Source organism: Pocillopora damicornis, chromosome 14, assembly GCF_964200805.1.
Source record: "Pocillopora damicornis chromosome 14, jaPocDami1.2, whole genome shotgun sequence".
NCBI classification, from domain to species: Eukaryota; Metazoa; Cnidaria; class Anthozoa; order Scleractinia; family Pocilloporidae; genus Pocillopora; species Pocillopora damicornis.
In genome coordinates, this window is record NC_142683.1 from 13,712,356 (window position 1) to 13,725,950 (window position 13,595).

A 13,595-nucleotide genomic window follows, 5' to 3' on the forward strand; every position below is an offset into this window, starting at 1 on the left:
TGACATGGTAATGCTAAGGGCTCATGGGAGAATCTTTTTTCCCAAAGAAAAATGTTACCAAGCAAAGGAAATGATCCTCTCAGTAGGACTGCAATCTTAGTATTTGCAGAAAACCTGCAGTACTAACGGCAACTGGGCACAAAGCAACACGCTACGAAGCAACACGCTAGGAGCGAGGCAGATTTTTAGAGGGTTCTTCTTTCTTGTAGAAAAACTTCTACCTGCGAGGAAAATTTATTTGCTTGATTTTCATATGCAGGTCCAATGAGATTTATCTCAGCAAAAATTGTTGGGTAATGTTACCAGCAACATAATCGTTGCAAAATATTAGTTCTGCTAAAGGTATTAACTTGGTAATTATTCACCTTCCGTCATCGACAGTCCTGTTGTGATCACATCTTCGCATTCACTGCCATTCAGATAGCATCGTATGATTTTATCTTTAGTGACATCTGAAAAGTACAAACGCTGTTCAGACCAGTCAAAGTCTATACCAATTGCGCTCGACAGACCATCTAGCACTGTGAGGTGGTTGGATCCATGGCGACCGTCGACCTTCATCACCTGACGCCGGGTTGAGAAATAAAGGTATGGTGTGATGTTATCTATGGAGAGCGGACAGACCAAGTCAAAATTATGTGAAATGTTATCAAGACTTAAAATAATAGCGAGGCTAGGAGGGACTTTCGGAATGTAGAAAGCTATGTATCAAAGGAGAGTCACCCAAGCTTCACTCTTATTCAAAGGCCGAGCTACGACGGACTAAGAAATCACCAGGGCCTGGGTTCTAGCTCTAGCAGAGTCACTACGTTAGGCTCTTGGGCAAGACATTTTACTCTCTCAGCACGCCATGCAGACCCGGAGTACAAATGGCTAATGGCAAACTGTCGCTCTACGATTGGTTCAGATAACTCTTGCCACTCTCTCAACCAATCATATTTGAAACTAATACCGACCGCGATATGTTCACTCGAATTTTCCCGTTCTTCAAACAGTTTGCTTTTTTACTTTAAAATCTCATCACCCGTTTTTTATAGTTTCTTTTAATCTGAATAAGAAGGGAGAGGAGATTATCGTCTATGAACAAGCATCCACTCGAGAATGGACCCATACTGTTAGCCGGTTGCAGCCACAGTAGCCGGATATGAGTACTAGCAACTACGAGTCTTTCAGGCCTTATAATATTCAAAGGAGCATTTTTTTTTTTTTTTTGCAAGGGAAAAAACCAGAAAGCAAATTACAGGAATATAATTGATTCACGTAATCAGTTCTGTCTAGACCTGGACGATTCAAACCAAGTGCGTGTCGCGAACTCAAAAGCGCAAGAAAATGTTCTCGACTAAGTGATGATTTGCGGAAAAATTACGCCACAAAATGCCACTTGTCTTACCGTTAGCTTTGCATCGTTTCAAATCACTCTCTAGTTTATAGCCTTCAAAACATTTACACCAGAATGATCCTTTGTTATTGACACACCGCTGGCTACATGTGCTAGGGTTGTCGCACTCGTCAACATCAAGACACGTGACACCATCATCGTCTAAGGAATATCCCTCGTGACACGAACACAAGATGCCTGTTGAAAAAAAAATTGATAAATAATTAAATACATAAAAATTCAGAACCAAACAAACATTTCATTTCCTCGGTGAAACGGGTGCACCTTGGTTGGGTTTAAAAGAACTCTGAGATAAATCAATCCTGGACAGGAGAGGACAAAGTTTATCTTCTAATTTTCCTTAACAAATCCCCTCGCCTAAAGTTCGCCTTCCTTCCAGGTTTTGACAACCAGACTTAAGAAGACAATCTTCGATATAATTTCTTTTTTTTGGGGGGGGGGGGAGGGGGTGAATTACCCGACAGAATAGAAAGTTCTTCTTTTCTGGTCTCCTTCATACGTTTCCTTTGTTCACAAAGAATGCGAGCCAATTTTCCTGGAAAAGTATCCTTCTTAAGGAAAACGTGCTAGTGTTAGAGCGCTTCATGGTCGAGTGACGCAAAACCAAAACCAAACTGATTACAACAGCCAATCAGATGAGACCATAACGAACTGCCAATGAGATCTCAGCGAGCAAACAGCCTGAAGCGCGGGAAAAAATGAGTATACAAGTCAAGATTGATTTCTTTTTGATTCTGATTAGTTGAGAAAGTGGCACGAGTTTTCCTGAACCAGTCATATGGTGAGGTAAAGCGAAGCCAAAGCAATCCGGATTTCTTTCGACATTCAATTGAAAATTGCCCTGATACGAATCAAAATCGACTTCTATCTCCTATCACACCTCTGCTACGAATCAAAATCGATTTTTATTTGTTATCTCTACTCCGATACGAAACAAAATCGATTTTTATCTGTTATCACAGCACGTATAAGCGGCTGCTTATGGTGTGATAGGCGGCTGTGCCTATGCGCACAATAAACAGACGGCGGTGAGAGGTCTTATGGCCAGCGGTAGACAGTATTTAACCAGCCTTGATTTAAACTCGTGCATTCCTAGATAAACACCTTCTGGGAGATGTTTGCAGACTTGGGAACAGCCTCCATTTTCTTCATGACAACCAGTAAGCACACACCCTACTCCCTCGTCGCTACCATCGGGACAGTCTACTCGCCCATCACAAAACTTGTTCTCTTCCAAACACACGGACGAATTGAAACATTGCCTCTGAAAAGGGCTGCACGTGATTTGAGTCACAGCTGGTGGAAAAACGATAAACGGAAAATTGAAATAAAGCAAGAATTGTCATTACCAATAACGTTAACACTGTTATTATTGCTATAAGAAAAATTATATTGTTATCAGCATCATAATTGATTATTATCACTGCATTCACTAAAAGGACGATAAACCGCTGGCCTGCATCTTTTCTGTGCTGATTTATAGCAGGGAATGACAGGCCCTCATTTAAACCAGTTTAAAGCTTAATTACACCAATTTTGAAATCACTGGTGGTCCCTGTAATCTAATTGGCTCTAATTGGTGCTATTTATTCACGAATCGCACCATTTTTTGCTTTAAATCGAATCTTTTTCCCAGCCAATGAGGAGGCTACACCAAAAAAAAAACAACCAATCAGATTTCAAAGCTTGTTTAAAGTAACCAACCAAATTGCAAGAAAATGAAAGACAAAGAGTATCATGTGGCAAATTTTGAAACTTTTGTTTCCCCCTCAAAAAAAAAAAGGATGAATGTAATTTCAAACCGGCTCAGCACTGCATCAATAAAATATCTGAACTGAGCAAGTCCGTTATTTGAGCAATTTCAAAATGGATATAATAAAAATGGTAATTGACCTCCTGTCGTGCAATTTGGTCTGAAACCATACTTGTGATTTCAAATCACGCGTACGATTCCAGCCCAAACTCCACTCAGTTCAATTACCATTATTAACTGGGCCACCCTGTCTAAATATCGAAAATGAATAAAAACATTTTGACTTCAACCACTTCTCGGATGAAACACTCTTCCTCGTGTTTGATATATTACCTAAAGATACATACGGGAACATGAAATCTATTTTCAAATTAACTTACAGCAGTTACGCTCATCAGTCATATCACCACAATCGTTGTCCCCATCACAGACCCAGTCCCTCGTAACACATCGCTGATTGTCGCAGGTCAACTCGTCCGGAGCACAAGTTGATAATGAGCAGTTTGAGAGTTCATCTGACTCGTCTCCACAATCATCGTCATCATCGCACACATATCGCTTTGGGATGCATTGGGAGTTATTGCACAAGAACTTGTCTACACCACAGCCATTGGGTTCCACGAAGGCTACAAGGAAACGGACACAGGTTCAGAGATAGTGAGTGGCTTTACTAAGAGAGATAGATGTCAACTTTCGATGATAATAAACCGCTGCGCACAGTCAAGTGCATGCGCGAAATGCAAAGACACCAGAATAAAACCAATTTAGAGAATTTTTCAAGCACTTACGGCATCCTGCCTCATCAGTTCCATCTTGGCAATCTTCAGCTCCGTCGCATCGCCAGCTTCCAGTGACGCACTGGCCATTCAAGCAACGAAATTCACCCTGCGTGCACTGCCGAGGAGGGCAACTCTGTTCATCCGCGTTATCACCGCAGTCGTCGTCACCGTCGCATCGCCAATCGGAGGGCAAACATTCTCCAGACGGGCAGGAAAAGTCCTGCTCCTGACAACTTTGGTTCTCTGCATGACATAAAACGATGAGAGTCATTGAAAGAAATATCGTCTTCAAATATGCTTCTGTTAAACCAGGTTTAACAGAATGAAGACAAGAACCAGAAAATGGAAATAATGAATTTTCCATTGCGTTCCAGTAATCACAAACTTGTATTTTCAAAGTGCCAAAATTCAGTTGGAAGTCGACAAAAATCATTTTAATTAAACTGCTTCTAAGAGGAGACAATTTTCGATCATGTTTTTTTTGTACTGAGGCGTGAGTAGTCCAGTGGTCAGTGTGCTGGACTCTGGGTCCGACGGCCCGGGTTCAAGTCCTGGCTGGGGCATGACGTTGTGTCCTTAAGCAAGACGAATAAGTATTTATATTATTATTATTACTGTGTGTAAGATTTGGTGCGATGGGGTTATCACATGTAGGGAGGACTTGGGTCACTTACCACATTTCAGTTCGTCCGAACCATCAACACAATCATCAAACCCATCACATCTCCAACTGATAGGAACACATTTACCATCGCTACAGCGGAATTGCACCGCGGTGCAGGCGGACAGTGAACAGTTAGACTCGTCCGAGCGATCTCCGGTTCCACAGTCGTTGTCACCATCGCAATACCAGTTTTCAGGGATGCATTTACCGCTTTTCAAGCAGCGGAATTGACTTTCCTTGCAAGATACACCAGCTAAAATCAAAGAAAGAGAAGAACAAAACAAAGAAACAGAAGTATTTGAGAAGCTCTTCGACAGGGTTCCTGAGGTAATTTTCTTAAAAGTCGCTATCCGGCGACCTAAACCATGAAATCATTGGCACAAATAAAACTTTAGTCGCTAGGAAAGTCTGTCTAGCGATTATTTTTTCAAAACATTCACTGCACCTCTCACGGCTGAACACTAAGACTACCGTAGAGAAAGAAGCAAAATGTCTGTATAACAGAAAATGAGGTATTAGCAATATTGTATACAAATGTTTCTCTATTTATTGATAAGACTACTTGACTTGGAGCCCCCACATTACACCAAAACCAAAGGAATCACGCGGCTAACGAAAGGAAAGAAAAATACCTTTGAGAGCCAATGAGAAGTCAAGGTAAAAACAAGCAACGCGAGCGACTATGTCGTGATTGGTTTTAAATTTTGATCTGATTGATCAAGAGAGTTGCGCAAGATAATACTAAGAAAATGGAGGCTATTCCCAAGTCTACAAGCATCTTCCAGAAGGTGTGTATCTAGGGATGCACGAGTTCTTGGTACCGCTAAAAATCAAGACTTCAGTATCAAATCTAGTTGCCGAAGTTTCCTTCTCCTTGTCACACGAGCAAAATGTTCACATAAAAAGTGCCCTGTTTGGCTAGCGTGTGAATAGATGTCACTTCTGCAATTAATCCTATCAAAGCTGAATGTCATAAAACCTTGTGACTTGGCCGCTCTTAAACTTCATTTGAATCAAACTTACGACAATCTGCAAATTGCGACTCATCTGAGTGATCCAGACAGTCAAATTCTCCATCGCATTTCCAGTTTTTGCGAATACAGGCCCCATCGTGACATGCAAATTGATTTGCTGGACAGTGAGGTGTAGGGCTGACAGATTCATTGACTGAATTTCAAGAAGATTAAAAAATAGCGTCAGGCACAAGTTATAAGAACAATTACTCTCACACAAGTCAATTACGAACATACAAGATAATGTGTCATATCAACTGAGTCGATAATGTAAATGAATCACTGTAAAAAGTTTCTAAAGCTGACATTAGCATTGAATGTTTGCCCATTCCCTTCACTGCTCGAATTATCAAACTCTTCACGGTGGCCGATCTAAATTATAAACTCAGTTGATAAGCCAAATTACTTTGTTGTACCACCACCGACGCAGCACCTCAGTTTCCTTAAAAAGTTACCCCCTTACTCTCCGACAAGTCAATTAGGACCTTGGCCTCCTTAGTAGATGTCAGACGTATCAAATGAAAATAAATCAGTTTAAAATTGGACTATAATGAATAAGGTTCTGGAATCGGACTGATTTAATCACAGTTCGCGGTGTTCTTTTTGATGCTGTTTAGCTTGTTTCGGTCTTGCAGTTCCCTGTTTCGACAATGATGGTCACATTAAAAAGTCTCTGTCCAGTTTTCTGAAGACAACACATGCATTTAAATCTATTTAATTCGTTTAAGCTTATGTTTCCAAAGGAATGCATTTTGTTGTCAAATGGCAAGAATGCCCCTTCGATAGAAAATTTTCCCTAGATTCAAGGAGAGACCTCTCCTACCAACCTATCATGTTATTTTGTACTCTACTGAAAGGAAATGCTGACGGCGCTCGATAAAGCCACTTTATTCCGGTTACTTTCAAACTTTACAACACTCTCAAATCACTAGCAGATGTGAATGACTTATAACTTTTCCTCACAAGTTAACTACATCCTCTGGTAAAACAAGAGCGAGAATAAACGCACTTATCAGTAGCTGAGTGTTATTGTGATTGAACACTAAATTCTCTTCACTAACATACAAAAAAATTGACTTAAGCTACAGAGGAGAATCATCATCCAGATCATGGGGACGAAATGGTTTAATCATCTGTGTTTGTCTTGCTTGATATCGTTTTTAGTTTGTTTGTTTGTTTGTTTGTTTGTTTGCTCTCTGCTCCACTTACCAATACAAGTCTTGTTACTGCCATACTCCAACTGCATACCATAAGGACAGGCACACGTGTAACCTCCTGGACGCAACAGACATAAGTGGCTACAACCAGAAGAGCCACTGCTACAGGGACTACTGCCTGTGAAAAGAAAAAAACCAAAATGTATAACACTTATCATAGAATAAAAATTTTAATACGCAAACTGGCCTACAGTGCACAGTGCAAAGACATGAAGCAAATTAGAGTGAGAAATTCCTAAAGACCATCCATTTTACTAATGTAACATCTTAAAATATTAATCCCTTTTAGTACAGCACCACTATAACATTCCTCGAGTTGTTCAGAGGGCAGATAACGCTATCCGAAAGATAAATCGCTATCCAAAGGATAAGTGAAGACAAAACTTACTGGGCTTTCCACCGGATAGAGATTTATGTAGTGTATAGCGTTATTTACCCTTTGAGCAACCAGGGCCTTGCCGACTTTCACTCTAGAATCATTCTTAATCTGGACTTGGATTGAAATTCTTTATCTGCTGTTCTGAAAATGCGCGTTAGGCAGTGTTAAATATTGAGTAACCAAGGGATGGTTCGAAATGAGACGGATCACATCAGATTTAAAGAACAACACGACAGAAACGTTTTTTACAATATGACAACTCTCCCAGTCTGGCTGCCTTTTAATGTGCATGCACAGCCGCTGGCCAAATACATTACAGGCAGAATTTAAATTTCCCACCTGTTTGTCTCTTGGAGTCATAAACTCTAATTTCCATCACACCCTCCAAGCCTGTTCTTAGTACCGCCTCAGAAGATGGATCAGTGATCTTTGCTCTTAGTAGTTCGTGCCTGGTCCAATCAGTCCAGTAGACGAATCCATTGTGAACGTCAAGACCAAACGGGTGACCTGTGGTCAGAAGTATCATCTTACGATCAGAGCCATCCAGATTCGCGCTTTCAATGGCGGAGGTCATTTCATCTGACCAGTAGAGTTTCCTTGAGGCGTAGTCGATGCTGAGGCCATTTGGCCGGGCCAAACCCCCTCCTTGTACAAAGATTTGACGTCCTGTGCCGTCCATGTTGGCAGCTTCTATTCTGGCTGGAGTAATCCAAGCGCTCCAATACATTCGCCTGGTTTTACAATCAAGCAGCACATCTTAATGAAAATCATATAAGAGAAATAGCTCCCAAAGCCAGTTAAGGACTAAAACCTCATCATTTTTTAATTGTTTGACCCCTAGTAGTGTTAGTTATGACAATTCTCTTTATAATTTTAATACACGATCACGCACTTAGAGTAGTGTTCTCCCTTATTTTAAACATGATAGGTAAAATAGATTTTCAAACCGGTAAAGCAATCCTTTTACATGTTGAATTTTCAAGAATTCCAAGCAATTTTAAACGGTAATAAGAGGTACTACAGGCGGTAAATGTTACCGGTTACTGCCTGAAAAGGAGAACATTGTGAGAGTATGACCCTTTGATCCCTAAGAGTGACTAGTATCTAATTTCTCCACATAATATCACCCCTGAATCTTATATTAACGTCATGAGAATAGAGAAAATGATCACCAGCTTATGAAGTTCTTGATTGTTAAACAAATTCTCCTTGTCAGCACCTTAGGACATGGAGAACATGGATACCGATAGCAGTGGGAAAAATATCGTAGTAGATTCGATTTCAGTCGCGTCCCCGAGTCCAAATTCCGTACCTCCCGAGAGGGGAGGATTTTTCTTCAGGATTGGAACGAAGGCTCCTTTATCAAACAATGCTTGGTAATCGAATTAAATATATAGGTTTTTCAGTGAGGAAAAAAAGTTTATTTTTCCCATAATTTTCTTCCCCAGAAATCTCAGTCTGAATAATATAAGGAGTTGGTCTGGTAACCAGTCAAATAGTACCCGCGATCTTGAATACCTGGATATCACTGGAACAATCGACTGGGTCCCAGATGAAAATATTCTGGCTATACAGGGTTAAGAGAGGTAAATAGATCACTCAAGCAGCACATCTTACTAAACATCATTTAAGAGAGCTAGCTCTGGTTGAGTATGACAATTCTCCTTACAATTTCAGTACACTACGATGCACTTAGACCTAACCCTTTACACCATAAAATTAGCATTCATATTCTCCACACTGATCTCTCGACATCTTCTCTAGTACTGACAAAGAAAACTTGTTGGACAGCCAGGAGGTTCCTAAATTGGTGATCATTCCTTTCATTCTCGTCATCTCTACACCTGATTCAAAGCTGACATTGTAAGGGGGAATTAGAGGCCATTCACTTTTATGGGTTTAAGGGCTAAACATAAATGAGAAGATCCTCAAGCTAAGAATGTTCTTTAAAAGTAATATCAGTGAATAAATTATCAACTAGTCAACATAAAAATGAATAGCAATTGGCTTCCAAATCCTGGAAATAAAAGAATTTAACTTACCCGTCCACAGGATTTACCACGATAGCTGAAGGTCTTGCCACATCTTCATGAAATAACACTTTCTTAAATGATCCGTCTAATTTCGCCACTGCCACCTCACGTTTGTCTGCGTCTGTCCAATACAAGTTTCGACCAAGCCAATCCACTGCAATACCATTCACAGATCTCACCGATTTGACCAAAACCTCCACCTTTCTGTCAAAACGACCAACTCTGCTGATGTTGTCCCGTTCGTTGTCTGAGAAGTATACCATTTGCTCTTTGACATCATAGTCAATGCCTACAGCATTTCCGAGCCCAGACAGAGGAAGAATTGCATCGCCAGATGAATTCACCTCTTTGGGTATACCAGCAATTTCTGTATTTCGGGCGAAGATCAGGAAGGTCTCCATCTTCTTGCACGATTTTCCATCATCCGTTAACTGATATCCAGTTTTACACTTGCATATACAATCTCTGTGTGGAACCGGGGATATGAGACAAAGGTGTTCGCAATTGCACTTTCTATTTTCACACGGATTTGCAGCAGCTGGCTGCCTGGCGCTGTGATACACATGAACATCCATTGGCTGCCCAAGGTTTGCCAAGAGAACAGTACTATGATTACCAAAGAACTTCTCCACTTTCACAACTGCATGCCTTGTCCAGTCTGAGAAGTACAAGTCATTTCGAAACACGGTGATGGCAAATGGATGTACAACTCTTGGATAGCCAAGAACTCTTCTCCTGTTTTTACCGTCATAACTCATGGCTCCAATATAGTCAAGGTGTGCGTCTCCCCAGTAAATTTGACGCGTGGGGTAATCCAAGGTCAGCGCATTGGGCCAATAAACAGCTGTGTTGGCAATAGTCTTGCGATTTGTTCCATCCATTCCAGCCCGCTCTATCACGTGTTTTCCCCAGTCAGTCCAGAACAGGTAGCTAAAAGAGAGAATTTCTATAAAATAAGTTGAAATCCATCTTCATATCATCTTCCAGTCACGTCTTAGGGAGGATTACCTTTCATCGCACCAATGATATTCTCCGTAACTAGTTAACTAGTTTTATCTTAAAACATTATTGTCCATGGATGTAACAGCAACTTAGCTTTGATCATTGAAGATTATTAACTACGATTACAATTCTTTGTTTTTGCGTGTGACGTTTACGTAGTTCGTGTTTATTTTGGCCATACTGTACCTCCGCTATAACTTAATCCAGCTCCCTGTCAATTATAGCTGCTTAGTTATTCCAGGATGCTAGTACCCTTTAATCATCATAATAATACTAATTAATTGTTATTTTCTGTTAAATACATTACTAAAACTTGATAAAGGGTACAATAAAGAGAACTGTTCTGGTTGTTCCCGAAGAGAAAAGTTAAGAAAAAAAAAAACATGCCTACGTACAACTCACCCATCCCTAGGGTCAACCGCAATGCCTCTTGGGCTTGCAAGATCAGTAGTTATAAGCGATAACAGGAAACTCCCGTTCAATCTACAGACAAAGATCCTTTTAGCAGAGCTATCGACAAAGTACAAATTCTTTGCCACCCAATCCACAGCAATCCCATCTGACACAGCTAACCCATCTTTTGCCACTGCTTCTACCTAAAAAAGATAACAAAATGAAGTCTAAGGTTAACGACCTGCACTGAGATCTTTGACAAACTCCTCTCATTGTCTTTTAAAGGTGCTTTTCAGAAAAAGGATCCCGTTCTCGGACCACACTTAAAGGAGAGGCAGTGATGGAACTCGAAACCCCGAAACATGAACGAAAATCTGTCATTTTAAGCGCAATCGCTCATAAAGTATGCAGTTAGGATTGAGGAAAGAGAAAGCAATTAAGCCCTTATTACTAGCGCTGAGGCATGTGCGTTTCTTCGCCCGCGATAAAGTTTGAGACCGAGCTGATGAGAGGTCTGCGAGGGGTCTGGCACTAACAATGAGTGCCAGATCCCCCGCAGACCTTTCGAAGGCTGGTCTCAAACTTTCTTGCGGGCTTAGAGACGCGCGTGCCACGGCACTAGAAATGAAAACCTGCTCGCATATGGAAATACTGAAAATAAAATAAAAAATGAAATCTCAATCCATCGCATGGTCATATTACCTCTCCAAGGCGTCCACCATCTTGATGAAACACAATATTTGCCCTGTAAATGGCATTATCTTTTACATCTGACCAGTAAAGTTTTCCTTCCTCGACGTCAAAATCAATGGCTACTGTTCGGCTTGAGTTTGAGAAAACGTCACCGTAATTTCTACCATTCAAACTAACTTGGCGAATGTTTTTCCTGTTCGCTAACAATAACCATGCCTCTTCTTCACCTGAAAAAGGGAACAAGCTTTGAATAAATTATACATTATTACCAAAGTCCATTTTATGGCCTGTGGAACAGGCGCCATTTAATTAGTTTTACAGAGGAGCAGAAGCAAGTAGGAGGCGAACACGAGAAAAGCTCAAGAAGAGTGCAAGGAATGTGCGAGGGGTGAGTTACGCACAACTAAATTAAGACTCTACGTGACTCTGCTTTTACGCTCTTCGCACACTCACCTCGCATTTACATTGACTGATTTCAGCCCTTAGCACCCTAACATCTGTATCCATATTCCCCATACTGTTCTCTATACATTTCCTTTGATACTGACAAGGAGAATTTGTTCATCAATCAAAGCCTCTTAAGTTGACGATCGTTTCCTTTTATTCTCCTGATCCTAATTACTGATTCAGCAGCATTAATACGAGGAGCAATTGGATGTCAGTCACCCTGTGGATTTATCGTTTCATGTAACAGATCAAGTCGCACTGATAGATAGCGTATGGCAGAGAGGATGGCTTTGCATTTTAACAAGTAAATGTCTAAAAATTAGAGAGAGAAAATTCACCTTTAGGACGACAGGTTCGTGGTGGTTCATATACGTAACCATCCAGACAGGAGCACTTGTAAGACCCCTCAGTGTTGATGCATTCATGATCACAAATTCCAAGAATAAAACACTCATTGATATCTAAATTTAAAAAGAGCAAAGTAAATTTACCAGTCCACTAGTGCGGCATTTTAATAGATTAGGGCATAGAACAGTGTTGATGCATTCATGATCACATATCTCAAGAATTAAACAATCATTGACATCTGAATGTAAACAGAACAAGGTATATACCTCTTTACTAAACGAATTCGAAGTCTGTACTGTAAGTTATGGACCGAGTTCTATCAGTTTTATGGCCGAAGGGCGAATTCGAAGCCTACAGGCTATACATCCGAGCAGAAAAAACAAGATTCAGTAACTTTCAGTAAGCACCGAGAAAACGAGGTACGTAAGATATATTTATTGTATCTGTGGATTTAAACAGAGGGATAAGATTTCAATTCAAATAAACTTTTAAAATTAGCGGGCCGTACAGTTATCACTTTTCATTTATCTTAAAAAGGCAGTTGATATCATTTATCGTTTGAGCAAATGCAAAATTGCTTGTACTAAGTAATTCTCACCGTTACATGAAATCCCATCAGAATCAAGACTATAACCAGGTCTGCAGAAACACTCTGCTCCACTTCGAGTCTGTTTACAGATTTGGCTGCAATTTTTCAGCTTCAAGCAGTTTTCGCTTACTGCAAACAAAACAGTGCAACTTTACCACCACAAATAATGTCTTTATTGGAAGTTCTTTCTCAATTCTAACAATTCACAACTGTTATAATAGGTTATGTCAAGAAAAATTTGCGATTTGTCAGTGGCAACAAGATTAATTGCTTGCCAAAGCCCCTGGCCGAATAATTGATCCGCCAGACACAGCCAACGATTTAAACGAAAAAAACAGGGTTGATATCGCACCACTTCATTTCGAAAACTGAGGCAGAATACCTGGCATGGCGCTTTTAACCTTTAACAACTTAAAATCAGTCTGCATATTCTCCTTACTGTTCTCTATACATTTACTAGGGTGCTGACAAGGAGAATTTGTTTAACAATCAAGGGCTTCTTTAGTTGGTGATCATTTCCTGTATTCTCTGACTTTAATGCGTGATTCAGGGGCTATATTGTACGGAGAAATTAGCTGCTTGTCGCTCTTTGAGTTCAGGACTAAAACAAAAGCAGTCATAACAAGCTGAGCCTAAAGCTGATAGAAGAGTAATTTAGACAATTAACTTACGGCAATGTGGTCCTTCATCAGAATTATCACCACAATCATTATTTCCATCACACACTTGAGCTAAGTCCAAACAGTGAGATGTTCCAACACACTGCCATTGATTCGATGAACATGTCACAGGACCTGGCATTAGGGCACAAGATGAAATGATTGGTTTAGTTAAAAATTGTTGACGGGTCTACTGCCATTCGCAAATGATCTTTTGTGATGACTTT

The 13,595-nt window shown here is 40.4% G+C and overlaps 1 protein-coding gene across 5 annotated transcripts in view; it reads right to left on the reverse strand.

Moving 5' to 3' along the window:
- The window catches only part of LOC113665335 (low-density lipoprotein receptor-related protein 2), a 57,044-nt gene that overhangs the window by 32,953 nt on the left and 10,496 nt on the right, over positions 1-13,595 (reverse strand). For 4 of the 5 annotated variants that reach the window (XM_089194288.1, XM_089194287.1, XM_089194285.1 and 1 more), the window contains exons 8-22: positions 13,381-13,503; positions 12,719-12,838; positions 12,111-12,233; positions 11,335-11,552; positions 10,642-10,835; positions 9,247-10,167; positions 7,544-7,935; positions 6,818-6,943; positions 5,619-5,762; positions 4,606-4,848; positions 3,941-4,174; positions 3,533-3,778; positions 2,504-2,695; positions 1,391-1,576; positions 366-605 (exon numbers count right to left, since the gene is read on the reverse strand). In XM_089194288.1, coding sequence (XP_089050414.1) covers positions 366-605; positions 1,391-1,576; positions 2,504-2,695; positions 3,533-3,778; positions 3,941-4,174; positions 4,606-4,848; positions 5,619-5,762; positions 6,818-6,943; positions 7,544-7,935; positions 9,247-10,167; positions 10,642-10,835; positions 11,335-11,552; positions 12,111-12,233; positions 12,719-12,838; positions 13,381-13,503 — 3,702 coding nt within the window. Of the gene's footprint in view, positions 1-365; positions 606-1,390; positions 1,577-2,503; positions 2,696-3,532; positions 3,779-3,940; positions 4,175-4,605; positions 4,849-5,618; positions 5,763-6,817; positions 6,944-7,543; positions 7,936-9,246; positions 10,168-10,634; positions 10,836-11,334; positions 11,553-12,110; positions 12,234-12,718; positions 12,839-13,380; positions 13,504-13,595 lie in introns of those variants that run through there. The other variant, XM_089194289.1, reaches the window with a different exon arrangement.